This window comes from Girardinichthys multiradiatus, chromosome 7 (genome assembly GCF_021462225.1).
Source record: "Girardinichthys multiradiatus isolate DD_20200921_A chromosome 7, DD_fGirMul_XY1, whole genome shotgun sequence".
Lineage (NCBI taxonomy): Eukaryota > Metazoa > Chordata > Actinopteri > Cyprinodontiformes > Goodeidae > Girardinichthys > Girardinichthys multiradiatus.
The window spans coordinates 33,501,882-33,529,451 of NC_061800.1; the positions used below are offsets into that span (position 1 = coordinate 33,501,882).

Below are 27,570 nucleotides of genomic sequence, written 5' to 3' on the forward strand. Positions count from 1 at the left end.
TGTGACAAACACATAGAAGCACATAATTGAAAAGCAAAAGAAAAACGATACATGGTTTTCAAATCTAAAGAGTTTGACATACAGCCCCCTTTACACAGATGCCTATTAAGTAATATCCAATGCAGTTAAATTCCCTCAGACGTCATCTAATTAGTAAATACAGTCCAGATGTAGAGAAAGCTAATACAATAATATAACCCTGAACACTCCTTCACCTGTGTGAAACAAGGGGTTGGCAGCAACGTGCTTTGGCGATGATTTTATTCAGCAAGGAAAGGGAAGTCAGGCAGAGTTGATGGTAAGATGGACTGACCTAAATACAGGGCAATCAGAGCACAGACGCTGCAAAAAAAAAAACTTGAGACTGGAACAAATGTTCATGTTACAGGAGGTCAATAATGGTGGTGCTGAAAGGAGGGTAACTGGAGAAAACATTTAAGAGAGTGCAAAAAACTTGAATCATTTTGCATGCAGCCAGAATTACATGGTCTGGATCAAAGCATATTAATGTTAGAATGGCCTCGTCAAAGGCCAGACCTAAATCCAATAGATTAGCTGTGGCGAGAATTAAACATTGTTGATCACAGACAATCTAAATACATTCTTTGAACACAACTATGGTGCTTTGAAAAAGCACCATAGTTGTGTTCAAACAACCAAATTATTTTTATCATGTCAGAAATTGAAAATACAGAGAAGTTCAATTCAACTGCGATTTCCAATTTTAGATTTTTGCTTAGCACGTAACTTTGCTTGCATCACCTGGCTCCAGTATGGTGGCAGTTTATAAAGGATTTGTGAAACTGCTTTAAAAGCAGCACTTGCCAAGCAGATGTGTTATCAAACCATGACCACATCATTTTGGAGGTGGCTACCTTAGAATATGTTCCAGTGTTCAGTGAGTTTAAGCTAATCAGGGCTGTTTCACTTTGTTAGGGGACCTATTGGTCCTCTGCCAATAATGAAATCATCACCACAACACACAAAGCAGCTTTTTAATTGGAAAAACCTGGAGTAGTTGTTGTGGCAGGTTCTCCCACGGTTCCTTACAGCTGCAGTGTGGTCTCTACTAATTTTGCTGTCTCAGCCCTTGTGTCCTTGGGCAAGACACTTCACTCGCCTTGCCTGCTGATGGTGGTCAGAGGGTTCGGTGGTGCCAATTGTATGACCATTTACCATTCGGTATAAAACAAAGTAAAGGGTTAGTAGGTTGCAATCAGCACTTGTGACAGATAAGTACCAGGTTTTAGTGGCACCTGAGATAATAAAGATAAGTTTTACACAAACTGACTTCTTCTAAAAATGTAGAGTCATAAATTCACATTTAAGGTGTGTTTGGCCCAGCCACGAAATAAGACAAGGACTAAACTACACACACAGAGAGCAAAAATGACTGGTAAAAACTCTAAATACCAGAATGCAGAGTATTAGCCCATTTGTATGTCAGCTCCCAGGGAGGAGCAGTCGCAGCTGGAATCCCTGTGACATCATAGAGCTACAGCAGACAAAATTGGTTTATGATAAAACAATTTAAATATTGTTAATTTCATTTAATTGTGTTTTGCTTTGTTTTGATGTTGAAACTGTGTTGGGCTGGAGCAGGCTTACAGCAGGCCGGGGATGAGGCTATTAGTAATTCAAACTTCATCTAAATGAGTGGTTTGAGCACTGATGGTCCGGTAATGTGAGTTTGCTCCATTTTATCTGTATTTTCCATTTCACCATTATCATTATTTCAGCACAGCTTGTTCTATTCACGCCACGATCGGTCGTAGCATGCCGCGAAGTCACTGTAGCGCGCACAAGCGGCTTCATTGTTCATCAGCAATCACAGCAGATATCAAGTTTCAGGTACCCCCCTCCTCAAACATGGCTAAACGTAAGGTGGACGCTGAGAACAGGGGGTTTCAAGCCAGGTGGGAGGCAGAGTACATGTTCACGGAGGCAAATGGCAAACCTGTGTGTCTTCTGTGTGTAGAAAGTTTGGCTGTAATGAAATATAATGCAATATAAAGTTTATAATACACGCAGTTTTATTTATGTATTCATCTTGATATTAAGAAACATACTTTGTTTTTCAAACCAATTAAATATTTTGTTGTTTGCCTGTTGAAAATGTTTCCCCTTGAGGTTACTGACAGAGCCATAACAAAAAATTGCTTTATTCATTTAATTATTAAATAATGTACTCTGTGTTAGGTCTTGGTTCAATAGGCTATGTGCAATCATTTCAAAATGTTTTAATAAACATTGAACCAGTCTGGCCCTTGGCTTGTAGCAAATTTGGTTTTTTGGCCCTCGGTGTATTTGACTTTGACATCCCTGCTGTATTATATCTGTCACCGTCATGGTTAGTCAGCACAACATTAAGAATCTATTGTCCAAAATGTTATTCATGTATAATGCAGCAAACGATTTTTGAAACATCATTTTATTACACAGTGCTTTATTTGCCAGTTCTGCTTTGTATTGTGAACTGGCTGTTGGAACGCTTAGCAACTGTTGTTCTCTGTTAGCTTTCAAAGCTAATTTGTCCTCATTCTCAACTCCTCAAAACAAACCTTGGTTCTTAAACATGCATATTCACACTGAACTCTGATATCACTGCATTGTTTTATTTATTATTTATGTTTCTTTTTTATTATTTTTTCCTTAATTTATTAGTTTTCCTTACTCTTTTCATTTTTACTTTGTAGTTTAGTAGAGTTACTAGCCTAGTTAAAGAGTTAAAGTATTTTACCGGGAAGTTTATGTATTTTGTTAATAAATTCTTGCATTTTGGAGAGTTGTTTATGTGTGCAGGGCTTGCTGTTTGCAAATGCCAGTGCGGGAATTCCCCACTCTATTATTCTACAATACAACAGCTCACCAGACAGGTATTCATAAGCTAGGGCTGAAACAATTAATCGAATTAATCATGCAGCATAATCAATTAGTAAAATAATCGTTAACTAATTTAGTAATCGTAAAATAGCCAACTGAAGTGTACAGACTCTAAAAAATGCGATTTGCTGAAGGAACAACCCATTCAGACCAGTAATTAGGCCAGAATTGGACAGAAAATATAGACATTTTGCATTTAAAATGAAAAACCTTCTTTGTCTGTAAATATGCTCTATCCAGAACTCCAGTTCTGGATAGAGTTTAAATTCTGTAAAAAAATAAAATAAAAAATCGCCTATTAAGCTTTTGCTATACGAATATTAAATCGAAAAAAATAGTAGAAAGATGAATCCATTGACAAAATAATCGTTTTCTGCAGCCCTATCCTAAACCCATAAACCAATAACTGACAGAAACAGAGCTGTTTGGCTATTAATTCCTCATAATCACATTGTGCCTGACTTTGTAATTTTGATTAAAACCACTAGGTTTTTTAATCATTGCCTTTGGCCAAAATATTCAGTGCCAAACCAGAAATATTGTTACACAATAGGTGGTGGGGGGGGGGGGGGTTCAGTGACTGGTCTGAGTTTGGGAAAGGTTTTCTCTTCCTACTGCACAGGAAGTTGATAACCACTGAGAGCAGGAAATGTAGGGAAGGACTTCCTGCAGGCCAACAAAAGGATACAATCTATTCAACTAAAGAACTCCTAACTAACAGAGTCCCAAACCTATCTACAAAAAATAGACGTTTTAAAAGACTTTACGTTGTTCTTGACAGAATGGGGGAAGAGAGAAAGAAAGTTTATCACAAAAAAAACCTTACTTCAATGGGACACATTAAACTACACAAACAACACTAGAGCACCACCTACTGGTCTGAAAACACCACAGACTCATGTCTTAAGTAAACTAAAATAAAACAGGTTTCCAAAACTTCTATTTTTCTCCAGGAGGGGTAAAAAAAACACCAACAGAATGAAAGGTATCAATTAGTGTAAATTTTAACAATTATGCTGGTTGTTGCATACTACATCAATTTAATTGTTTATACATCTTGTAAAATTTAAAAAGACAAATGAGATTTAAAATAGTTTACTCTGGAAATGACAGAGCAGCACACACACACATGTTTTACACATGGTGTTTCTTGTGTTTGTTTTATTTTATAAACGATAACCTCGGAGATCTGATTTCCATCAATTAATGCCATCACACATACAGGTCCTTCTCAAAATATTAGCATATTGTGATAAAGTTAATTATTTTCCATAATGTCATGATGAAAATTTAACATTCATATATTTTAGATTCATTGCACACTAACTGAAATATTTCAGGTCTTTTATTGTCTTAATACGGATGATTTTGGCATACAGCTCATGAAAACCCAAAATTCCTATCTCACAAAATTAGCATATCATTAAAAGGGTCTCTAAACGAGCTATGAACCTAATCATCTGAATCAACGAGTTAACTCTAAACACCTGCAAAAGATTCCTGAGGCCTTTAAAACTCCCAGCCTGGTTCATCACTCAAAACCCCAATCATGGGTAAGACTGCCGACCTGACTGCTGTCCAGAAGGCCACTATTGACACCCTCAAGCAAGAGGGTAAGACATGGAAAGACATTTCTGAACGAATAGGCTGTTCCCAGAGTGCTGTATCAAGGCACCTCAGTGGGAAGTCTGTGGGAAGGAAAAAGTGTGTCAGAAAACGCTGCACAACGAGAAGAGGTGACCGGACCCTGAGGAAGATTGTGGAGAAGGGCTGATTCCAGACCTTGGGGGACCTGCAGAATCAGTGGACTGAGTCTGGAGTAGAAACATCCAGAGCCACCATGCTCAGGCGTGTGCAGGAAATGGGCTACAGGTGCGACATTCCCCAGGTCAAGCCACTTTTGAACCAGAAACAGCGGCAGAAGCGCCTGACCTGGGCTACAGAGAAGCAGCACTGGACTGTTGCTCAGTGGTCCAAAGTACTTTTTTCGGATGAAAGCAAATTCTGCATGTCATTCGGAAATCAAGGTGCCAGAGTCTGGAGGAAGACTGGGGAGAAGGAAATGCCAAAATGCCAGAAGTCCAGTGTCAAGTACCCACAGTTAGTGATGGTCTGGGGTGCCGTGTCAGCTGCTGGTGTTGGTCCACTGTGTTTTATCAAGGGCAGGGTCAATGCAGCTAGCTATCAGGAGATTTTGGAGCACTTCATGCTTCCATCTGCTGAAAAGCTTTATGGAGATGAAGATTTCATTTTTCAGCACGACTTGGCACCTGCTCACAGTGCCAAAACCACTGGTAAATGGTTTACTGACCATAGTATCACTGTGCTCAATTGGCCTGCCAACTCTCCTGACCTGAACCCCATAGAGAATCTGTGGGATATTGTGAAGAGAACGTTGAGAGACTCAAGACCCAACACTCTGGATGAGCTAAAGGCCGCTATCGAAGCATCCTGGGCCTCCATAAGACCTCAGCAGTGCCACAGGCTGATTGCCTCCATGCCACGCCGCATTGAAGTAGTCATTTCTGCAAAAGGATTCCCGACCAAGTATTGAGTGCATAACTGTACATGATTATTTGAAGGTTGACTGTTTTTTGTATTAAAAAAACTTTTCTTTTATTGGTCGGATGAAATATGCTAATTTTGTGAGATAGGAATTTTGGGTTTTCATGAGCTGTATGCCAAAATCATCCGTTTTAAGACAATAAAAGACCTGAAATATTTCAGTTAGTGTGCAATGAATCTAAAATATATTAATGTTAAATTTTCATCATGACATTATGGAAAATAATGAACTTTATCACAATATGCTAATATTTTGAGAAGGACCTGTAAAAGAAACAAGCAGATCCAGAAAAATTACAGCAGCCTTTTGACTTAATAAAGCTATAAATACACAGTGGAACCTATTGTTTATTTAATTTGATTTCAGGCTTTGTAATGCGGTTGTAATTTCTCTATGTAAATGACAAATGTTATATCTGAAAGAGATGCTTATTTTCAAAAACACGTCCAAAACGATACCATCTCTTGTTAACCAGCAATCTAAACCCTCCACCTTCACTCATTCCTCTCTAATCGCTTATTTCAATGAAGATCACTAATGACCTCAATTTCTCCATGATCTTTCATCTCCCATTTTTTGTCTTCACTTTTCTCCCGCTCTCCATTAGAGACATTTTCTTTTTAACTTGTCTGGATTAAGACTTTTATTTCAAGCTTTACCTGTGAACTGGAAAGCTCAACCAGTGGCTCTCACATGTAAAAATGTTTGGGGCAGTAAAAATAAAAACATACGTTAAAAAGAGTCACAATTATTAGCAGAAACCAGTAAATCTGCTAATCGTCCTCACTTGTTTTCCAAAGAATGTCTAAGAAGTATGTAAAAATATATGAATCTTAATTTAAAGTCTTAGCACAGATTGTGAATCATTTCATAATCTGTGCCACTTTAACTTTGTTAGGGGGACCTATTCCATTACGTTTGATTACAACATTGAAACACATAAATTGCTTTGATCTAATTAATTTCATAGTATCTCTGGATGAATGTTTAATAGTTCTCCTGCTGGGAGGTGAACCTTCATGTCAATTTCAAGACTTTTGCAGCCAGTAATAGGTTTGTACCTCCAGGATATTCCTGTATTTAGGTTTACCCATCTTCCCATCAACTCTGACCAGCTTCCCAGTTTTTGCTGAAAAATGTATCACCACAGCATGATTCTGCCACCACCACGTTTAACATTGGAGATGGTTCATTCAAAATCATGTGCAGGGTTAATTTTCCACCATACATAGCATTTTGCATGTAAAACAAAAACAAAGGAGTCATCTTATCATAACCCGTTTTGCTCCCTAGATGGATTAGTGCAAACTGAAAATGGGACTTCTTATGGCTTTCTTTCAGCAATGGCTTCCTTCATTCCACTCTTCTGTAAAGTCTGTAAATTTGTGGGTTGTTCTGTCAAATGAAGCTCCAAACAGTGTTGTGGATCTCCTTAGATCCTCCAGAACTGCCATGCCTGGCCTGTCAGTTTATATGGATGGCTAACTCTTGGTAGGTTTGCAGTTATGCCACACAATTTTAATTTGGGAACTCAGACAGTGAACTGAAACGTGTTTTATGAGATGCTCAAAGCTTGGGATATTGTTTTATAACTTAACACTAGTTTAAAATTCTACACAACTTTATCCCTAATCTGCCTGGTGTGTCTCTTGGTCCTAAGGATGTTTGTTCACTAATGTTCTCTAATAGAGATAAAATTAGAGATAAAATTACTCATAGCTGTACCTTATGCATTTGATAACTTCTAGAGACAAGTGGTTGTGATTTTTAGGAGTATCAGAGTAAAGGGGGGTGAATCCAAATGCTTGCTACAATCTGTTTGATTATTTATAAAAAAATTAAAGACCATGTATCAATTTCCTTCTATTTTAAAATTAGCTGCTACTTTGTGTAGGTCTATCACATAAACTCCCCTAATATTTGTGGTTGTAACATATAAAAATATCAAAACGTTCAAGGGCTAAGGGTATTTTTACTTTCATTTTAAAAGCACTTTTTTTTTTTTTATGAATCAGAGCAAACAGTCACAACCACTAGGCCTTACCTGGGTCAAGGTGTGTGAAGGTGCCAACAACAAAGTCCAGAGTGGAGACTGCCAACACAGCCAGCAGCAGCAGCTGGAGTCTGACGATCCATTTCACACCTGCCAGGTTGATTCCAAGCAATGCTAGGAGGACAGCTGCCGACATGCAGCGCACCGCCCACTGGTTCTGCAGACCCAACAGTTCAGCCACGGACTCAGAGAAGCCCGTGATGTACATGGCCCCGGCAACACACTGCAGAGAATAAGGCGGCATGGAACAGTCACGCCAAAGAATCTCTTTGTAACATTATAGGAGGGACTGCAGCATCAACTCACCTGTCCAAACACGTAGAGGAGGCCAACCGTACCCCCCACCCTGCCTCCCAAGACGGTGGAGATCATGGAGTAGATTCCGCCGCCCCCAACACCACAGTGCTCGACCACACCGATTCCAGACATTACTGTCACTAAAGCAACCAAAACCACCACGGAGACGAGGAGCAACCCCAACAGCACGCCAGTGTTGCCCTTATCATGTAGAAAGACATTACAACATATATGAAATGTACATCTGCACTGATTCCTAACTAATAAATACTTCATGCAATGCTTTTTTTCCCCTTTTCTTTTGCATAGGTATATTGCAGCATTTCTTATTTACAAATTCTCATGTGTCTCCGCGTTATTTAGATGCTTGCATTCCTCTTTATCTTAGCTTTAGATTGCGATGTATTGTTTCTGCAGCTCTAATAGAAAAACTGCAGACAAGACATGGTGAGCAGGTGCCGAGCCATGCTTAGCTGCAATGTTTCCCTTTACACCTAAACAACCGTGTCATTTCTATTTGATAAGATGCATGTCACTCTAAATGAGAAACCTTGTCTTCTAGTTGGGAAACTTTATCCGAGTTGTCAGGGAAGATCAACGTGAATGTAGGTGTTAACATCAACGTATCACCAGACACATTTAAACAGCAATCTTTGCATTGTCAGCTATACAGTTTCTCATAAGAGGCTTAAACATTGTTACAAAATGCTTCCTTGACAGTCTTCTGTGCATCGGCTGCTTTCAAACATGCTGAGAAAGCTTAATCAACATATTATTTCTACATGGAGACAGATATTTAAACTGTCTTCTATAACCAAAAACTTGGAAAGGGTTGTTTTTTTTTAAAATCAACTTTAATTCAGTTTAAGGTAGCAGTTTTAAAAGATTTTTATATTGACTCGGGGTGCTCTATTTTAGTAAATCTAACAGCAACCTTTGATACAGTTGAACACAACATTCTTTTGCCAAGACCGGAGCGTACTGTTGGTCTAAAAGCTGTAGTCCTATCTTAGTTTAAGTCTGTCAGGGAGGTCTTTCTCTGTATCCACTATAGGGAAAACTCCTTCTTTAGCTCCTATTTGTTGTGGTGTACCCCATGGGTTTAGTTTTGGTCCTACTCTATTTCAGTTATTTTCTAAGTCAAAAAATAAATCATCTTATTAATTTCTCTTTCAAAAGCCATGTCTCTGCTTTTTAAATGTCTACAAAATTCCTTTCAAACCCAAATTCATTTTATTTATAAAAACAAATTAAAAAAACTATTTCTTTAACCAAAATGCTGTACAGTCCTAAATCAGATAAATCATATCAAACCAAGACATAAATAATAAAAAAGAACAAAACACAATAAAAGCAGAAATAAAACACACTACAAAGACTGAAATTACTAAAACAAAAACAGAAGCAAACAACCTACACAGTTTTAAAAGACATTCAAAATAAGTGTGTTTTTAAGAGAGACTTAAAAAAAAGGCAAGAAAACAAGCTTGTGTTATATTTATGGCAACTTCCATAATTTTGGAGCTACGACTGAAAAGCCCCGATCTCCTCCGAGCTTCAGCCTAGTGTTTGGTAAAACCAACAGTAGCTGATCAGATGATCCCATCCCATGGAGGAACATAAGGATAAAGCAGGTCAGAGAGGTACCAGCAAGACCATTAAGACAAGTGAAGGATTTTAAAATTAATTATTTGGCACACAGGCACCTCACGAAGAGAAGACATAATAGGTATGAGATATGTTCGTTTTTGCCTGTACCGGTTAAAAGATGAGTAGAAGCATTCTGAACGAGCTGAAGGCATGAAAGAGAGACCTGGCTGATACTAGCATAAAGTGTATTGCAACAGTCTAGTCAAATTGTGATGGAAGCATGGATTATTATCTTCAACTCGTGGTCATTCATGTTCTGATGTCTTCAAAGCTCTTCAGAAGAGGTTGAATGGAGCATGGACTACTTGGCTTCATAGGGAAATAAAGCCAAGTAGTGACTTAATCTCTCTGTGGGAGTAGGCGTCCTGCAATCTGAATGTTGTGGGTTCGATTCCAGCTTCCTCCTGCCACATGTCGATGTGCCCCTGGGCAAGGCACTTAACCTCAAATTGCTTTCTGATCTGCGTATTGGTGTATGAATGTGTGTGTGATTGGATGGTTCTAGTGTAAAGCTCTTTGAGAGGTCAGTATGACTGGAAAGGTGCTATATACTGTATGTTCAGCACATTTCACCATAACATTGAAAAGACATTCTATGATTTCACAAAATTGACCAAAAGGGGAGAAGATGCAAGGAAAAAAGGAGAGGGCTGAGAATTGAACCTTGAGGAACTCCACAGGAAAGAAGTGGTGAAATCGACCTGAAGTTTTCGGTATGAAGACAGAAACTACGGTCCTGCAGGTATGAGTAAAACCAGTCTAATGTTGCACCATTAATCCCCATCCAATGTTCCAAATGGGATGCAGAAATTACGTGGTCCACCGTTTAAAATACTGCAATAAGGTCTAAAAGTCCCTAAACCACAAAACTTCCAAAATCAGTTGTGTTGATGACTATGGTCCAACGGCTCTGGAAAAGTGCACTCATGCTTTCACCCCCTCTAGATTGGACTACTGTAATTCCCTAAAAATTCCAAAAAAATTCAGCTTCCTTGTTTTTGCCTCTATTAGTTAATTTTTATTATACTTGTTTATGCTTATGTTTTATTTTATTGTACTTCTTTAGATGACTGATGCTTTTTTCCTGTTGTTTTTAATTACCGTCCATATCACTTGGTCATCATGGTTGTTTTTAGACCTTCTATAGAAATACAGTTTTCATCTTGATGTACTGCAACCTTTGCACACTTACCACCAAGTATCCGGTCCGCAGGAATAGAACTACGCCAAAGATATTGATCATGCAGGTGGTGAAAACGCCATCCCAGGTCCCAAAAAGCACTGGCTCCCACACAAACACCTTGATCCTCCACCACGGCTGGCTAGGCTGGTGGAAACCCTGCACATAAAAAACTGTTTGGATACGACTGTTTTGAAACATCTGTCTATCTTCTAAACATTTGCTTTGCAGACTGAAACCCCTCTTCTGAATGTTTAACTGAAGCGAGTTTGTGAAACCACAAACACCAAATGTTACTGTAATGCCTAGCAAAGGTATTCACACCCCTTGAACTTTTTCACACTTTGTCACCTTAAAACAATAGACATTAATGTATTTTATTCTGATTTATGTGATAGACCAACACCGAGTAATTGTAAAGTGGAAGTAAATGATACTTCCGATGCGTAGTTTCCAAAATGTTTATCAATAAAACTTTTAAAAGGCATGGCGTGAATTTTTACTCAGCACGACTGCAAACCTATCAAGATGAGGCCGACCACTTAAAGTGACAAGCTTGGCAAGGACAATATTAATCAGAGAAATGGTCAATAGGTGCATGGTAACTATGGAGGAGCTGCACAGATCTACATCTCATGTGGGAGAATCTGTTTAAAAGGCTATTAGTAATGCACTCAACAAATCTGGCCTTTATTGTAGAGCGGAAAGAAGAAAAGAAGAAAGCAGTTGCTAAAAGAAAGTGATAAAAAGTCCTATTGTAGAAGAAGGTAATCTGGTCAGATAAACCCTGAATTTTACTTTTGCAAAATGCTATTTGTGGTGGAAGACTTACCACACATCACCCTGAACAGGCCATTTTCATGGTGAAACATGGGGGGTGGTACGATGCTGTGGAGATGTTTTTTGAACTGAGAAGCTGATCAGAGTTGCTGGGGGAAAAGATTGCGCTAAATACACTGCAATACTGAATGAAAACCTCAAGCGACCGCAAATGAGTTGGGGGCTGATTCTGCAAAGTATTGAGTCTGGCATCCTGATAAAAACACACATTACAATTTTAAGGTGTTTATTAAAATAAAAAAGCTCACACAAAGAAAACTTCACAATTATACACTATTTTGTCTTGTAACCTAAAATGCCAAGATGATATATTGAACTTTGTAATCTGTAATGTGAAAAATGTAAAAAAGTTTAAGGGTGGCAATATTTTTGAAGGAGAGTACATCCTTAAAAATATTGAGCAGATAAAAATGATACCTGTGCATCTTCATGGAACAGATCGTGAACATGCATGTTGATGCTGATGTCAGAAGATCCCTCCTTCAGCAGCTTGGTCCCATCTCCCTCCTGGCCCCAGGTGTGCACATGCCAACCAAGTGGCTGGGTCTCCATCACCACCTGAAAGGGTTCTTGACTGGCATGAAACGTAGGCCTTGTTTGTGTTTTTTCCTCATCCAAACATATGAACACTTGAGGAAGTAATGCGAGTCTACGTGGAAGCTGTCAGGAGGCCACCGGTGCCACCGCCTTTCCCTGTAAAACAGCAACAGGTGCGGCAGAAGGTCACCCGGATACGGCCTGGTGTGCTCTGACGCTGCGGCGCGTCACAGTTTTTACCTAAAATTCAGCGACCAACAGTTTTCTAACACTAACATCCACCCTCTCAACTCTCTGCGCTTCTTAACGTCCAAAATAAATACAATTAAATATTATGCGACACAGGTAAAAATGAAAGTGGGAATTCTCACTAATTAGTTATTTACATTATGACAGTGCGAAAAGTAGAACGCTAACTTCAAGAGTTTCACGACGTGTTCGTAAACATTTTGAAAGCGCGTTAAAGGTACATTTTTGAGTTTTTTTTTTTTTTTTTTCCAACTGCTTTTCAAAAGATATAGCTAAATCTTACCTTTTACATTTCCATTGCGTTCGGTGCTAACGAAAAAAGGAGGAAATGGGCCAAATTAGAAATGCGGAGTGATTAATGCAGCCAGTATAGTAGCGTGTGAAAACGTCAGCCGCCAGCAGGTAGTACCTTCTTGTGCCTCTGCTTACCTTTCCAGGGTTTACTGGAAGCATTTGTGTAAAGGATCCTGTTAGTCTTGGCAATAAGCCCAACAGGTTGATTAGAGCTTGAGAAACCCTTCAGTTTAATGTATTTAAAGATATTTGTGGTGACTGAGAGTAAAAATACAGCTGGGTTATTAAGTTTGGATTTTCTGTTCTGTTGTTCATAAAATATAAAGATATAGGTTTAAGTTATAAAGATGATACAGTAACAAATGATATCTAAACTGAGTTTGATTGAGCTTACAGAGAAGTATGGCTGGTAGTTTTAAGGTACCTTTGGATTTGGCTGTATGGTATAAATCAAGCCCACAAGTAAATCGAAAACAAAAAACTATTCACTCAACAGATCATAAAATAAAAAAATTTAAATAAGGAAAATGGTTTGCAAAAGGTTTGTATTGTCCTTGAGTGCACATCCATTTATCCAATTAGAGTTGCTGTGTTTGTCTCTGTGAGATTCTTAAAACATGAAACTTTTTTAAATGTTTTGTTTCTCCAAGATTTTAAATCTGGGAGCATTTTTATTTTTTGGGCCTTACACCAAACATATATATATTGATTTTTAGATTGAGTCCCTGGTTTGGACTGGCGACCTGCCCAGGGTGTACTCTGCTTCTCGCCCAGTTACAGCAGGAGATACCACCAGCCCCCTGTGATCCTGCATAGACAAGCCAGAATAAATAGAGATGGATGGAGGAGTCCCTGGTGAGAACACACTTTAACATAACACTTTCCAGTGGTAAAGGACACCAAACCACAACGACAAAACAATTCTTCAAGCTCACATTCTGTGAATAATTTTATTCGTAAAGACAGTACACACAACAATCAAAACAATGTAATCAGTTTGCCTACAAATCATATTTAGCAAAGCTCTAATTATACAGGGTTAACTTGACTGATTAATCGTTACAATTAAAGCTGCACATTATACAAAAAAAGTTCATCCAACCCAACAAGTCAGCGACCATGCAAATTAAGCTAATGTCTCATTAACCCTAAAGGGAAGCGGGAGGCTTCTTGATCCAAATTCTTTTCAAAGGTAGAAAATTTCCAAAGTTCAGATTCCCATTTTGTAACCAAAAGGTCTCAACAGGAACTAGTAAGGAGATAAATGACGGTAGCAAGAGTGTATCTGTATGATTTACATATCAGTGCTTTAAATGACATGTTTCAAAAAATATTTTTCATACAAAATTTATAATACAGATCTTTTTACACAAAACACATTTTTTTCTAGCTTATACAAGGACACTTATGGCCAGAAGACAGACATAGGTAGACAAAAGGAAAACAAACTTTAGAGCTGCTTATATAGGAAATGAATGACAGGGACGCATTGGAATTTCCCCAAAGCAGAACAGGATTCAATTTACAAAACCCATCTGCACTGTGCTTTTAAATATTGTTTACAATTAAACAGGTAGCCTGTGATGGACTATAAACTGCCTTAACTCTGAGCCATAATCCAGCTGAAATCTACTCCAACTGCTCAGATTACGAGTCATCCTCCGCTTCTTCAGAATTGTTATTTTAGTCATCTGTAGTTGTTCACAATTACAATTCAACACGGACTATAATATATCTGGGCAGTGCATCTGTATCATTGCAATCTCCACAAAAGGCTTGAAAACTAACAATGCCTTCCACTGACGAGAAGTGTCTCTTGCACGCACCTTTTTCTACTTTTTGATAAACAGTACTTTGTAAAACATAAAAATATACACAACATATTTACAGCAGGATATTTTCTTTACATTCTTGAGGAAACCAACTGCAATGAAAGAGAAAGAACTGAATGATTAACGTGAAGCCGTCTGTCCCTGATTGTCGTTGGGGATGTAACAAGAGGGAGCTTTAAAACAGTCCCGACTGGATGGTGCACCTACATCTCATAAAGACAACACATCTGTGTACAATTAACAACATGATGGAGGACATAAGGGACCAAACTCAGGATAATTTGTAATTGCATGGTTTCAATAAGACCTAATTTTTAGCTAAATCTGTGGAACCGATAAAAACAACAAAAACAATGAATAAAATGCCATTTTCTTTCAATAGTTTGAGACATTAAATTCTTTTCTCTTTCATAAACTTAAAACCAACAAAACATGAAAGGCAAATTTAAATAAAGCTCCAAGTTCATCATAATACAGTAAAAAAAAAAAAAAAAAATTTGATAGCTTATCTATTTGTGATTATTGTGCAAGAGGAAATTGTAGCCTTATAGCACAGGCTGAGGAAAAAGATTTGCAGGGATGAGTAAAATGAGGTGCTGAAAAAGAACAGAAAGGCACAGAAGCAAAAACGTATCAAACCGTGCACCAAGCTCATCATTTCCGCTTGTGCTATATGATAACGTAACATTAAGTGACAAAACCTGTAGTTGCAGATACACAAAACCCGGATTTACTTCAACACCAACTAACACTAAACGATACCTACAACCTCTTCATTGAGGCAAAGAGATTCATGGGTTGCATCAAATAAACTAAATGTGGCGAACGTGTCCATTAGGTCTCGGAAAGGTAACTGTAGACAGTGCCTGTACATCCTACATTCCCTGTAAGAAGAACGTGCAAATGGTGCGTACATGAAGCACAACCCTAAAGTGATTTAACACCACCTAAACCTAATTTCAAATCAAAATAAGAATTATCCTGCAACCATTTTTATATCTGCAGCTGTGAGGCCCAAATCATTTTATAAAGTGAGAGAACTGAAGTTTTAACAGACAAGACAACTTATTACAGTTTGGGGAAAAAGAGGATATTCACAAAGTCCATAGGATTTTAAAAACCTCATCAAGATCAACCAGACATTTTTTAATTGGCCATCAAACTGACCAAGTTGGACCTAGTTTTAAACAGGAAAGGAAGTAGGTCAACTGCATACAATCAGTCCTGTACCATTAGTTACACACATCCATGCTAGGTGAGAATAAAGTGACTTAAACATAAAGAATGATTGTGCTATTGTGATTATTTTAAGAGCTAAAATAAAGAAGTGTTTTTTTTTTATAGACACCAAGGGGAGGTAGGTAAAGAAAACAAAAGAGGCATATATGAAATACAGCCATACACCAATCAGCCTCAATATTGTGAACCCAAACAGCTAAAATGAGTAACACCATAAATCTTGTTACAGTAAAATACAGGAGCATCTCAGTACATCAGAAAAAGGTTCATTTGTTTCGGTAATTCAGTTCAAAAAGTGAAACTCTAATATGAATTAATTCTGAATTTCATGTATTTACTTCTGTTAAGACGGTCATTGGCACCCTACACATGATGAGTTAACTACAAAAGGGCATTGCTAAAGAAGCTGGCTGGTCACAGGGTTCTGTACCCAACCATATTAATGAAAAGTTGAGTGGAAGGAAAAAAGTATAGAAGAAAAAGGTTCACAGGCAACAGGGATAAGTGCAGGCTTAAGAAAATGGTAAAACAAAGCCAATTCAAGACTGGGGGAGAATATGGGCTGCAACTGTCGTATTTCCTGTATTAAGCCACCGTTGCTGCCACGTCGAAGCATTAAATCAGGCAAAATATAATTGACAGTTAGGTGTATAATAAGGGCCATATACTGTCCTTAAAAAAATAAATAAATCTTTATTACAAATCCTTTTTAAAATGATTTTTATGCAATCAAATTTTCTGGAAAACTGAATTTATGGTTTTCATAAACTGTAAGCCATAAACATCTTTGCACAAAAATAAACACCTAAAATGCATCACAAATCTATATACTTTGAGATTCAGTTTTTGAATTGCATTACAGCAGTAATTAACTTTTATTTTAAGGTATTGGGATGTGCCTGTGTGTTGCTGAAAACCCCTCCACCAGAAGAACGAGTACGGTCCGAGGTGTCCACTGAGCCTCTGAACTCCCCAGTCAAAGCAGGGTCCACAGAAAACTCCCAACAACCAAGGGAGCTTCTGGAAGTCATACGTTAATGGCTGATTGGTGTATAAAAAGTGGAAATATTGCATTAAGCAGCAAGAGTGAGTCGATAATTTCTCAAGCAAGGCAAACCGACACATAAACTCTCTGGCGGCAAAAATATGAGAATAATTACACTTTGGTCACTTAACCTCCTAGTGTACATTCCAGAACAAGAATTGCTTTGATTCCAATGGAAAAATGCTTCTTATAGTATGATCTCATGAGTTATTATTATTAGTATGTTATGACAGGTTTGAGTAAAAATGAAACATGAGGATTTTTCAATCCACTTTTAAGAAAGAAAGCATGATTGTGTTGTAAATAGTTTTGGCAAAACAAGACAGATGAAATAAAGTGCTGCTAAAATAAACAAAAATTATTTTCCTGTAGTTTCTTCAGCCAAACGATTCGCTGGTTGAAACATCAGGGGACGAGTTCAATTGAACCCTGGTCTCAGTGACTCGAACTAAAGGGAACTCTGAGAAGTCTGTGCCATGTCCTCGGACACCCACCTGTCCGTTGGCGACAGTAAACTGTGAGGACGACGCAGATCTCGTCGCCTGGAAATGTGACTTGAAGTTCTGATCAAAGGAATTGATTTGGAAAGTCTGCAGTATCCCCTGCGTAGAGTCAGCCTTCTTAGAGGGCGAAACCTGCTCCAGGAAGTCTTCATCAGCTGGAGACACAGCTGAGGGCGAGGTGGTCTCATCACCTGAAAATGAAAATGAGTGCTGGGAGTCTCCGACCAGTAATCCAAAGTGAGGTTTTTCCAAGGTGGACCTTAGTGGAGAGCTCATCCCTGATTTGAACCTGCTGGGTGAAGAAAACTGTTTCTCATTGGAGAACAGAGGTTGTCCAGCTAACGTGGGGTTTTCAGAGACCAAGCTGAGGCTCTGACTGGTTAAGTAGCTGTCGTTCTGACTGGTCCTCTCCAGAGCTTGTTGAAGAAATTTTGAGTATTCCTGCAGGAGGCTGACCTTCTCTGTAGGTGGTTGAGCTTGGGCGCCGGAGGATCCAATGCTCTCCACGGGGCTGCTGTCTGAAACATCAGAGGAGTTTATAGATATGCTAGAAGTCACCTCTGTATCAGCCACACTGAAGGAAATGTCTGATTGCCCATTTGCTTTGTTAGAGTAGTGCTCCAACAGCGTCTGAAGAACCTCATCAGGCAAAACGTTTTTCTCGTGAGTTGTCTTTATCTCAGTGTTGATGGGCTGGGGCTCCAGGATAGTGGCAGGGACAGTTTCATCAATGACGGTCGACACCACAGTTTGCGTAACAGACGGCTGAGAGGAAATGCTGCTCGTGTTTAGGGCGTAGTCCCGACTGTTGTTGGCCATTGCAGCATGAAGGTAACGCTTCTTTTTGAGAAACTGCATGGCGTCGTCGTAGTTTGTGCTGCTGGCTGCTGGTTTAGTCATTTCAACTGATTCCAAGTCAGTGTTGCTCTCCACGTCTAAAAGGCCCTGCTTGTCCACAATTTCAAAGGTATACTGGGCTACCTTATCGGTTTCCTCATAGGAGGACAGAGGGGAAGACAAGCAGGGAGGGGTTTGCTCGCTGGGCTGTTTGAGGCTCCTCTTTGGGACTTTCTTCAGGACTATTTTTGGTGGGGTTGTGTCCTCTGATGATACGTCTTCATCTTCGTGTTGGCTGGCTGTTTCCTCAGGAAGTTCCACGGAATAGCCAGGAATCACATACTCATGCTTGACCTTGGATGACACAGCAAATATACATGGGGTTTCGATTTTATCCTGCCCCGCCTTCTCTTCTGCTTCGTCAACAGGAAAAGCGCGCGCCTCTGTCAGGACCGTACTGGAAGAGCAGGAACTTTTTTCTGCACATTTTTGGCGCTTTTTCTTGGGTAGAGAGCACTCTTTGGAATGAAAGGGAGACCCTGAAGAATCTGTGTCACGCAAAGGTCCGATTTTACCGCTGGACTTGTTCATCTTCCTCTCTCTGTTTTCATGACACATTCGCCTGTGTTTTAAAACCCGGTCGGTTCTGGAGAAGTACTGCGGACAGAGAACAGAATTAGAAAAATTAAAGTAAGATGTCTGTAAAAATGTTTAATGCTGTTGCAGTTTAAACAATGTTTTACAAATATACAAAACTGTACGGTTTAAAAATAAAATACAAATAAAAATAGAATTAACTGGTTTGTTTGGTTAAATCAGGAGGGTTAAACTCAAACACACAATGGGCCAAAATTAAAAAGGCCAACCTAGATATTGATGATTTTCTTTTCATTTAAAAACAATCAAACCTTAATACTATAAGCACATGCAAAATCAAACGCTAAAACACATTAGCACGTAGCATTAATTTCTTAAATAAAAAACACACCCATCTTTATTTAAAGCCTTCTGAGTTAAATTTCAATAGTAGACATTTTTTTCTAATAATAAAGAGCCATATTATTGTCTTAATAAAATAAATCAAAAGTTTTCCTTCAATGAAAGTCCAACCATTCAACTCCATGCTTTGAGGTAGCAAGGAAAAGTGCATAAAAAAAACATTCATTAAAGTTTTGTTTGCTACGCTCTGATGGACTCTGGTCCAAGCCTTTTTCTACTGATGTGACTGGTAGTAGCATGAGGTCCCCATTAAATGTCAACATATGGAAAGGTGTGGGGGGGCTTGTGGGTTCTGATTGTTGTGCCAACACACCAGCAGAGCGTTAGGGGTTGTGTAGTAGAAGCAGTGCATGCGCTGTATACCGGTGAGCCACCTCTATGAGACATTTGGATTTATCCTGCAGGCCAAATATAATTGAGTTTAGAAACACTTATTATATACTTGTTACAAAAAGATAGTGGCAACATAAAAATGTGACAAAATTAAAATGTCACGTTATTGTTTTCTGGCCTAGGATAAGTCAGGGCTGTCTTATCCAAAGTCCACACTTTTCCAGACGTAGACCTCAGTGGTTTTCCGTTCAGCGTTTAGAAGATTTGAGATATTGGAGAAAATATTTACCTACTAGGATTTTATTGTTTGTATGTTGCACAAAGCATGCGATTGAAAAATGACAGCAGCCGGACTCTGATTTGATTGGATTATTCTAACATAAATACAGATTTATAAAACATACTACTTATTTATAATGCCTTTACCAACTAACCTTTTGTTAGGAAGTATTGAAGAAAATAGGAGTGAACACTTTGTTTGGTGTTTAAACCAGACTAAGTTGAAGCACCAAAGGTGCAGTTTAAAACCCCAATCTAAGAGGATCTAGAGGCCATAACAGCATAATGGCCATATTGTAATTTTTATTGGATATGCATTCATTTGGGAGTTCTATCAGCAACTCCAAAACCTCAACAATCAATATTTTTGACAAATAAAATCAACTTCTGAAATGTCAAATCAAAGATCAAGGATGTTATTTACATATAAATGAACATAAAAAAAGGTTTTACCGCAGAAATTCAGATGATGAGATTAAAAAGTCAGCAAGCTCAAATATATACAGTTTTCTTTCTTTTCTATACTTAAAACAGACTTGGGAAATGATGAAAATACTTTTCAAGACAGATATAAACCCTGATCCGAAGAACTGAACTGCGGCTTTGATAAGCTGCTATAGATCCCAAATGTATAACTTCAGTCTTAGTTGTAAATGCATTAATTCTCATGCAAACAACAGCATTGTACCTGGTGACAGTAGTCACATTGGTAGGGCTTCTCTCCACTGTGAGTTCTCTTATGTCTCTCCATGTGATACTTCTGGATAAACCTCATCCCACACTCATCACAGCGAAAAGGCTTCTCACCTGTGGAAAAACACCAAAAAGATGACAACCAAAAGGAGATTCAATCCATATCAATCTCCATTTTAAAAATCTAATGCTCACCAGTGTGGATCTTCTCGTGCCTCTGCAGAAGATACTTCTGAATGAAACGCATGTCACACTGGCTGCACTGAAATGGCTTCTCACCTGCAGATTTAGGGACAAAAATTAAATAAACACTAATATCATGCCTGAAGCAGATTTGAAATTTTATGTGAAACTGTATCCACCCTATTCCTAAATGGATTTGGCATCTTACCCTATGCTTTTAAATCACTGAGATTTAAAACTCATAACCACTCACAGAGTTCGACTATTTTTAAATTGTTATTGTTGTGGCACTAGCGGCCTTTCTTCATTGGTAGCTGGACAGGAAGAAGGGCAGAGAGAGAAGGGGAAGACATGCAGTAAGTGAAGCGGGGCTGGGAATCGAACCGGGACAGCTGCGTCGAGGACTGTAGCCTCCGTACCACTGAGCCATGTGGCTCACCCATGAGTTTGACTAATTTTCTGTTGTAAGTTGGGAATGCAGTGGCAGGGGGAAAGACCAGGATGTCATGAACTAATAAATTATCACTGATCATAAAGGGAGGCAACGGCGTCACTCGTTATTTCTGAAACCTAAATTCATGCCTGATCCGCTTCACGGTCAGATTAAAGGTAGCGCCCCAAACAGGACATGGTCGTAGGTGTGTGATAACCATAAAAGAGAATAAAAAAAGAAACTTGGCTAAATTGCTAACATACCAAACCAAATCGCTTTTTAGCAGCTGCACCTATCATACCAGTAGTTGCTACCAATCAAATCTTCAGCAGCATTGCTAGGAATAAGGTGGATAAAAATGTGATTCCAAAGAAATATTAGGTAAGAGTCATTTGTACCCGTATGAATGAAGACATGTCTCTGCAAATGATAATTGGTTCTGAATGCAGCATTGCAGTGAATACAAACGTGACTCTTTGGGTTTGGTACGGCCACAGATCCATCATCATTCATACCCAGGATCTAAAACGGCAAAAAACAACAAAGAAGGGAAAGAATTTAATTTTCATTTATACACTCAGTAGGGAGAATCCCAAATACAATAAAACTGCCTGTTAAGACAAGCTCATTTGTACCTTTGCTGGTGAGCGCTGCTTCCTTTTCTTCTTCTTGGGGTAGACAGTCATGTCCTTAATTGCTTTTTTGTCCTTCTTTATATGGGCTGCAGGGTCAGACAACTTCAGCTCCTGCTTGATGCTCAGCTGTAAAAGCAGGACCATACATAGTCAAGACATTTAATATGGCACATGACTTACTTTATGGGACACCAGGCAAGCTGGTGGTTTATTCAGGTCTGGCAGGTGGAGGCTGGGCAAAACAAAGAAAAGGACACCTCCACACGAGGATGACTCAGGAACCGTAATCTAGAGGGGAACCTAAAGTCGCCCTCTACATGCTGAGAAATTACACTGCAGCTGGCCTTGGAGGACATTTCAAGATATCAACATAGGAGTAAAACACATTAGTTGTTTAGAAGCCTTTTCCCCCATAAATTAGTTTTCCACAATCTTCTGTTTTATACCAGCTGTCAGTTGTGTGCGTTTCCACTCTGGGGTTAAAAATCAGGCTGTTTATGTAAATCACGTCCACTGACACGGAAATCCTCCTACTGCAAGGGTAGGCATGGCATTTGGAAACATTATAAAACTACGAGGTGAAATACAGCCACGACTGCCTGCTGACTGTCCGTTTAACTCCAGCTTTGCAGAAGGAATACTTGTTAGTGTTTGCAAATGTAACTTCATTCAAAACTACTCAGTCATTACTCCTACTTCTATGGTCTGGGGGGAGAGATCGGAGGGTCCAGAACGCAATTAGAAAACAGTTAAAACTAGGGGTGCACCGATTGCAGTTTTCTGGCCAATCACCGATCTTTAAAAAGCCTGATCTGCTGATTCCAATTTTGGCCGATACAGATTTTTTTTTTTTTTTTTAAATAACTGACACTGTGAGATGTTATAAGGTTACAATACACTTTCAAAGTTCCAATTTTATTTTATTCAAAAACCTTCAACAATACTTGTGAAACAATACAAACTTGTTTTAACTACATGAGGTCGTGGCCTCAAATATAAATTAAATCTTCATTGCATTGCAGTTCCTTTAGTCTTTCATTTTTCAAATTTTAAAAAGAAAGAAAACTTGCACAACAGGTTAGACAAGTAGATAAGATAGGTGGAAAAGATCAGTTTCACATGTATCAGCCGATCACCGATCTCCCAAAATTAAGGAAATCGAAGCCGATCGATTGGTGCACCCCTAGTCAAAACCATTACAGCACTGACCTCAGATCATTTCATACCGGTTATAAGAAGAGTGGGAGGGTTTAAATGCTGAGTTTGCAAATAAACATACTATTAACTCTGTGTATAATTTATCTAATAGCATATATAAACTGTCAAGGGTTTGCACTGTGGAAATATTCAACCAGTAAGAGATGTTTAACACCCCTCCCATAAAACGCCACCTTTCTGAGGTTATTGTCTGGTTCCTGCAGTGGAAATGCAGCTTCACTGCGACCTTTGTCCTTTACTTATCTATCCACATAAACCCATCAAAAAATGAACTCACTGGCATTTGAAGAGAGTAGGGCAACTTATTGGTGAGTTTTAGGGGGAAATGCACTCCAACCTCGCCTCCTCCCTCCTCTTCTAATCCTTCTCCACCATTCTTTGTCAACTCCTCCTGCATCATCAGCTGTTGTGGAGGGACCAGGTCATGAGTAACCAGCGAACTTCCAGTCAAGTCCTCGTCATCTTCGTCGTCATCGTCATCCTCAGCCAAAAGAGGCTGGTTTGCCAGTGATCGCTCCCCGAGGGTCATCACCACCAGTCCTCCTCCTGCACCCAGACAGATTCTCCCACCTCCATCTATTCCTCCGCTGCTGCACTTCAGCAGCATCCCATCCAACTTGTCCTCAGTGTTCATCTTACATCGAGTACTCCTATAGTCTGTAAAAATTAGCAATTAGAGGGAGATCAGGTCAAAGTTCAAAGACAATGAACCCGAAATATTTTTGTTAATTTTGAGATAATGGTAGAAAAGGCCAAAACCAAACAGCTAAAACCCACAGAGAGAGAAAATTCCAACAAAATGCTTAAACCGATCATCTTGATGGTCATATTGCTATGATTATGTGACATTTAAATGTACAGTAATCAATAGTGAAAATAGGTCAAAACAAACAGGCGATGATGTTTGATGCTCTATTCCTTAAAAAAAAAAACAATATACAGAAATAAACAGGCATCAAAAAGTGTGTCGATACTTCCAAATAACGGTTATGACCGCACAAAGTTAGATATCTAATGTCAACAATGTCTGTTCCCAGGAAAGTGCCAACTTTTGTAACCAGGTCAGCTATTCCTTCTGTAATCTTATCTTTAAAACAAACTCTATGGTGCAAGGATCTGGAAAAAAAAAAAAAAAAAAAAAAAATCAGTGAGCTAGCTTGGAAAGATGAGAATTTATCAACTTGATGTGCAGAAACAGAACGATGTTTAGTCAGACAGCAAACACACTTCACTGTATCTGTTCAAAGACAGTCAAATATCCATCGATATAAATAGCATGGCATTTCTAAATTATTACACATGGACACATTTTAAGAAACTGGTGTAACAGCTTGAGATTCAACACAAGGTTTCATGAAAAAGATAACAATTAGCGTTAGCAATGGCTTGCATTCAGCTCGGTACGGCTAGCTAACGTAGCATTTGTGAACGTTTTTTATTTGGAGTTTTACAGGACTACAGCAAATAAACACGGAACCGGGAGAAAAAATGTCTGCCACGACGATACAAAACACCAACATTCATGGTAAACATACTCACTGTATCACTCAGGTTAAATGGCCTGGGACCCCAGTTAGCCAGCTAGCTTACTGCGCTCATCAAATCTGCTACATCTCAGTGGTGCGACCTGCTACAGCAACAACAGGAAGAGAGGGCGACTGCCACTTCAAAATAAAAGCACGTTTACTACTTTCTCCAGAGGAGTTGCAGTTTTATTGCACAGTCAATCTATGCATAAAGAAACACATGATACAACCACTAGTAGCTACGTGCAGACTCCTAGGAGCTGCTTAAATACCACAGTGTTTGCAATGGACGTCAGATATGCAATCAGGCCTCATTTTAGGCCTGACGTGTAAAGGCATAAAAAAATACTTCTCATACAAATATTTCTTTCTAACTAACAAAATTATTCTTTGAATACAGACAATATATTAAAACCTGAAGACTCAGACTTTGTCAGCTAAAAGGACAGGTATAGTTAAGTGTATAGTAAAGCAAAAGAAATTAATTCAGAGATCTTTGCTTTAAACCACGTTAATGCAAAAAGAATAAAAACTAATCAGCTGACTAAAAGAGTCAAGTTCTTGTGATTATCCCTATTTCTTGCATCATATTGTCTTCGTATCCTTTAAAAAAAATAAGGTGTGAGATAATTTTTTTTAGGTTGACGTTATCGTGCAAAATGTCTGAACTCCAAGCTGGAGACGTGTTTATGTTGAGCACTTCTCTTGTGTCCACAAGACAATTGTGATGTGTGCACGCAGGTTAGAAATGTATTTATTACCAGTGGCTCCACTAAGGTTTTCTAAAAAATAAGATGACACTAAAATGCTTCAAACATATTATAAAGACATAGAGAAATTAATAATAATAAAAATAAAACAAATACAATGACCAAAGCGCACTAGAAATATCATGAATGCGCAGGGTTCATACACGTTTTTTTGTTGTAAATCAAATTTGTAGTTTCAAAAATGGTTACTCTGCATGGATGTATATTCAGAAAGCTGGACCATGGACAAGCAGATGGATAAATGGATGGCCAAAGCTACACAAGCTGAGAACATGACATAAAGACCTGGTTTATTAGTCTAAAGTTATGTTGTGCAGATTTTACAGGACATTTTCATTACCCAAATATTAACGCATTTCCATGTGTGAAAATACTGATAAAATCAGTTTAGTAGCATACCACGATGCGGTTTTGTTTTTTGTTTTTCTTTTTTTTTAGCTGAATGATTTCACAGGAAGACATATTTTGCCTTGAAAGGCTTGACACATCTTTCTGGCCTGTTTGAGGCTAGGTACTTAGCTTCTAGCATTGCAAGCACTTTGTAAATCTTAAGTCTAATTTCGAGTAACTGTCCTTACATCGATGGCACCCTCTCCTGTATAGTAGTATTTATATAGACCTTGGCGGACAGGGTGCAACACATCCGTTGAATCTGTTTCCTAAACTAATCAGCAGAGCTAGGCTTCACCACCGCTCTGCTTCACTTGATACATTTCCTGCTAGTAAAGCTAACCTTTGCTAGCTCACCACTACGACAGACACACAGTAGGGTTGTAATAAATGTCAACGGCTCATAAGCAACATGCTAACCTCAAATACTGCAGTGTTTACACTTACCTGTGTGCGTTAAAGCTGTTTAACTGTCATCACTGGCACAATTCCAAAGGACTGCACGGAATAATATTTTACACCATCCTGTTTCATGAAGACATGGACCTTTGTCGCCATCTAGTGGCTGATGATGGTCAGTGCATTCCTCATCATGCTCCTAATCAATCTACCGAGATGTTTTAATTACAGGTCCTTCTCAAAATATTAGCATGTTGTGATAAAGTTCATTATTTTCCATAATGTCATGATGAAAATTTAACATTCATATATTTTAGATTCATTGCACACTAACTGAAATATTTCAGGTCTTTTATTGTCTTAATACGGATGATTTTGGCATTCAGCTCATGAAAACCCAAAATTCCTATCTCACAAAATTAGCATATCATTAAAAGGGTCTCTAAACGAGCTATGAACCTAATCATCTGAATCAACGAGTTAACTCTAAACACCTGCAAAAGATTCCTGAGGCCTTTAAAACTCCCAGCCTGGTTCATCACTCAAAACCCCAATCATGGGTAAGACTGCCGACCTGACTGCTGTCCAGAAGGCCACTATTGACACCCTCAAGCAAGAGGGTAAGACACAGAAAGACATTTCTGAACGAATAGGCTGTTCCCAGAGTGCTGTATCAAGGCACCTCAGTGGGAAGTCTGTAGGAAGGAAAAAGTGTGGCAGAAAACGCTGCACAACGAGAAGAGGTGACCGGACCCTGAGGAAGATTGTGGAGAAGGGCCGATTCCAGACCTTGGGGGACCTGCGGAAGCAGTGGACTGAGTCTGGAGTAGAAACATCCAGAGCCCCTGTGCACAGGCGTGTGCAGGCAATGGGCTACAGGTGCCAGCATTCCCCAGGTCAAGCCACTTTTGAACCAGAAACAGCGGCAGAAGTGCCTGACCTGGGCTACAGAGAAGCAGCACTGGACTGTTGCTCAGTGGTCCAACGTACTTTTTTCGGATGAAATCAGATTCTGCATGTCATTCGGAAATCAAGGTGCCAGAGTCTGGAGGAATACTGGGGAGAAGGAAATGCCAAAATGCCAGAAGTCCAGTGTCAAGTACCCAGAGTCAGTGATGGTCTGGGGTGCCGTGTCAGCTGCTGGTGTTGGTCCACTGTGTTTTATCAAGGGCAGGGTCAATGCAGCTAGCTATCAGGAGATTTTGGAGCACTTCATGCTTCCATCTGCTGAAAAGCTTTATGGAGATGAAGATTTCATTTTTCAGCACGACCTGGCACCTGCTCACAGTGCCAAAACCACTGGTAAATGGTTTACTGACCATGGTATCACTGTGCTCTATTGGCCTGCCAACTCTCCTGACCTGAAACCCATAGAGAATCTGTGGGATATTATGAAGAGAACGTTGAGAGACTCAAGACCCAACACTCTGGATGAGCTAAAGGCCGCTATCGAAGCATCCTGGGCCTCCATAAGACCTCAGCAGTGCCACAGGCTGATTGCCTCCATGCCACGCCGCATTGAAGCTGTCATTTCTGCAAAAGGATTCCCGACCAAGTATTGAGTGCATAACTGTACATGATTATTTGAAGGTTGACGTTTTTTGTATTAAAAACACTTTTCTTTTATTGGTTGGATGAAATATGCTAATTTTGTGAGATAGGAATTTTGGGTTTTCATGAGCTGTATGCCAAAATCATCCGTATTAA

At 39.1% G+C, this 27,570-nt stretch overlaps 2 protein-coding genes across 4 annotated transcripts in view; both read right to left on the reverse strand.

Annotated features, from left to right (window-relative positions):
* slc12a8 (solute carrier family 12 member 8) overlaps positions 1–12,719 on the reverse strand; it is a 30,193-nt gene extending 17,474 nt beyond the window's left edge. Inside the window, exons 1-6 of one of the 2 annotated variants that reach the window (XM_047369667.1) lie at positions 12,665–12,719; positions 12,539–12,564; positions 11,887–12,162; positions 10,642–10,788; positions 7,809–8,000; positions 7,494–7,725 (exon numbers count right to left, since the gene is read on the reverse strand). In XM_047369667.1, the coding sequence (XP_047225623.1) occupies positions 7,494–7,725; positions 7,809–8,000; positions 10,642–10,788; positions 11,887–12,021 (706 nt within the window). In that variant the 5' untranslated portion in view covers positions 12,022–12,162; positions 12,539–12,564; positions 12,665–12,719. Of the gene's footprint in view, positions 1–7,493; positions 7,726–7,808; positions 8,001–10,641; positions 10,789–11,886; positions 12,163–12,538 lie in introns of both variants that reach the window. The other variant, XM_047369668.1, reaches the window with a different exon arrangement.
* Positions 12,720–13,470: 751 nt separating this feature from the next.
* On the reverse strand, positions 13,471–26,004 carry znf148 (zinc finger protein 148). 2 transcript variants are annotated; one of them, XM_047370649.1, is made up of 8 exons: positions 25,912–25,983; positions 24,318–24,408; positions 23,056–23,435; positions 21,561–21,686; positions 21,324–21,447; positions 20,505–20,588; positions 20,305–20,423; positions 13,471–18,662 (listed from the first exon to the last, which is right to left on the reverse strand). In XM_047370649.1, exons 3-8 carry the CDS (start codon positions 23,410–23,412, stop codon positions 17,043–17,045), a joined length of 2,430 nt encoding a protein of 809 aa, XP_047226605.1. In that variant the 5' UTR covers positions 23,413–23,435; positions 24,318–24,408; positions 25,912–25,983; the 3' UTR covers positions 13,471–17,042. The 2 variants fall into 2 exon arrangements, with proteins under 2 accessions (XP_047226605.1, XP_047226606.1); XM_047370650.1 differs by lacking the exon at positions 24,318–24,408 and having other exon boundaries at positions 25,912–26,004.
* Positions 26,005–27,570: the final 1,566 nt, after the last annotated feature.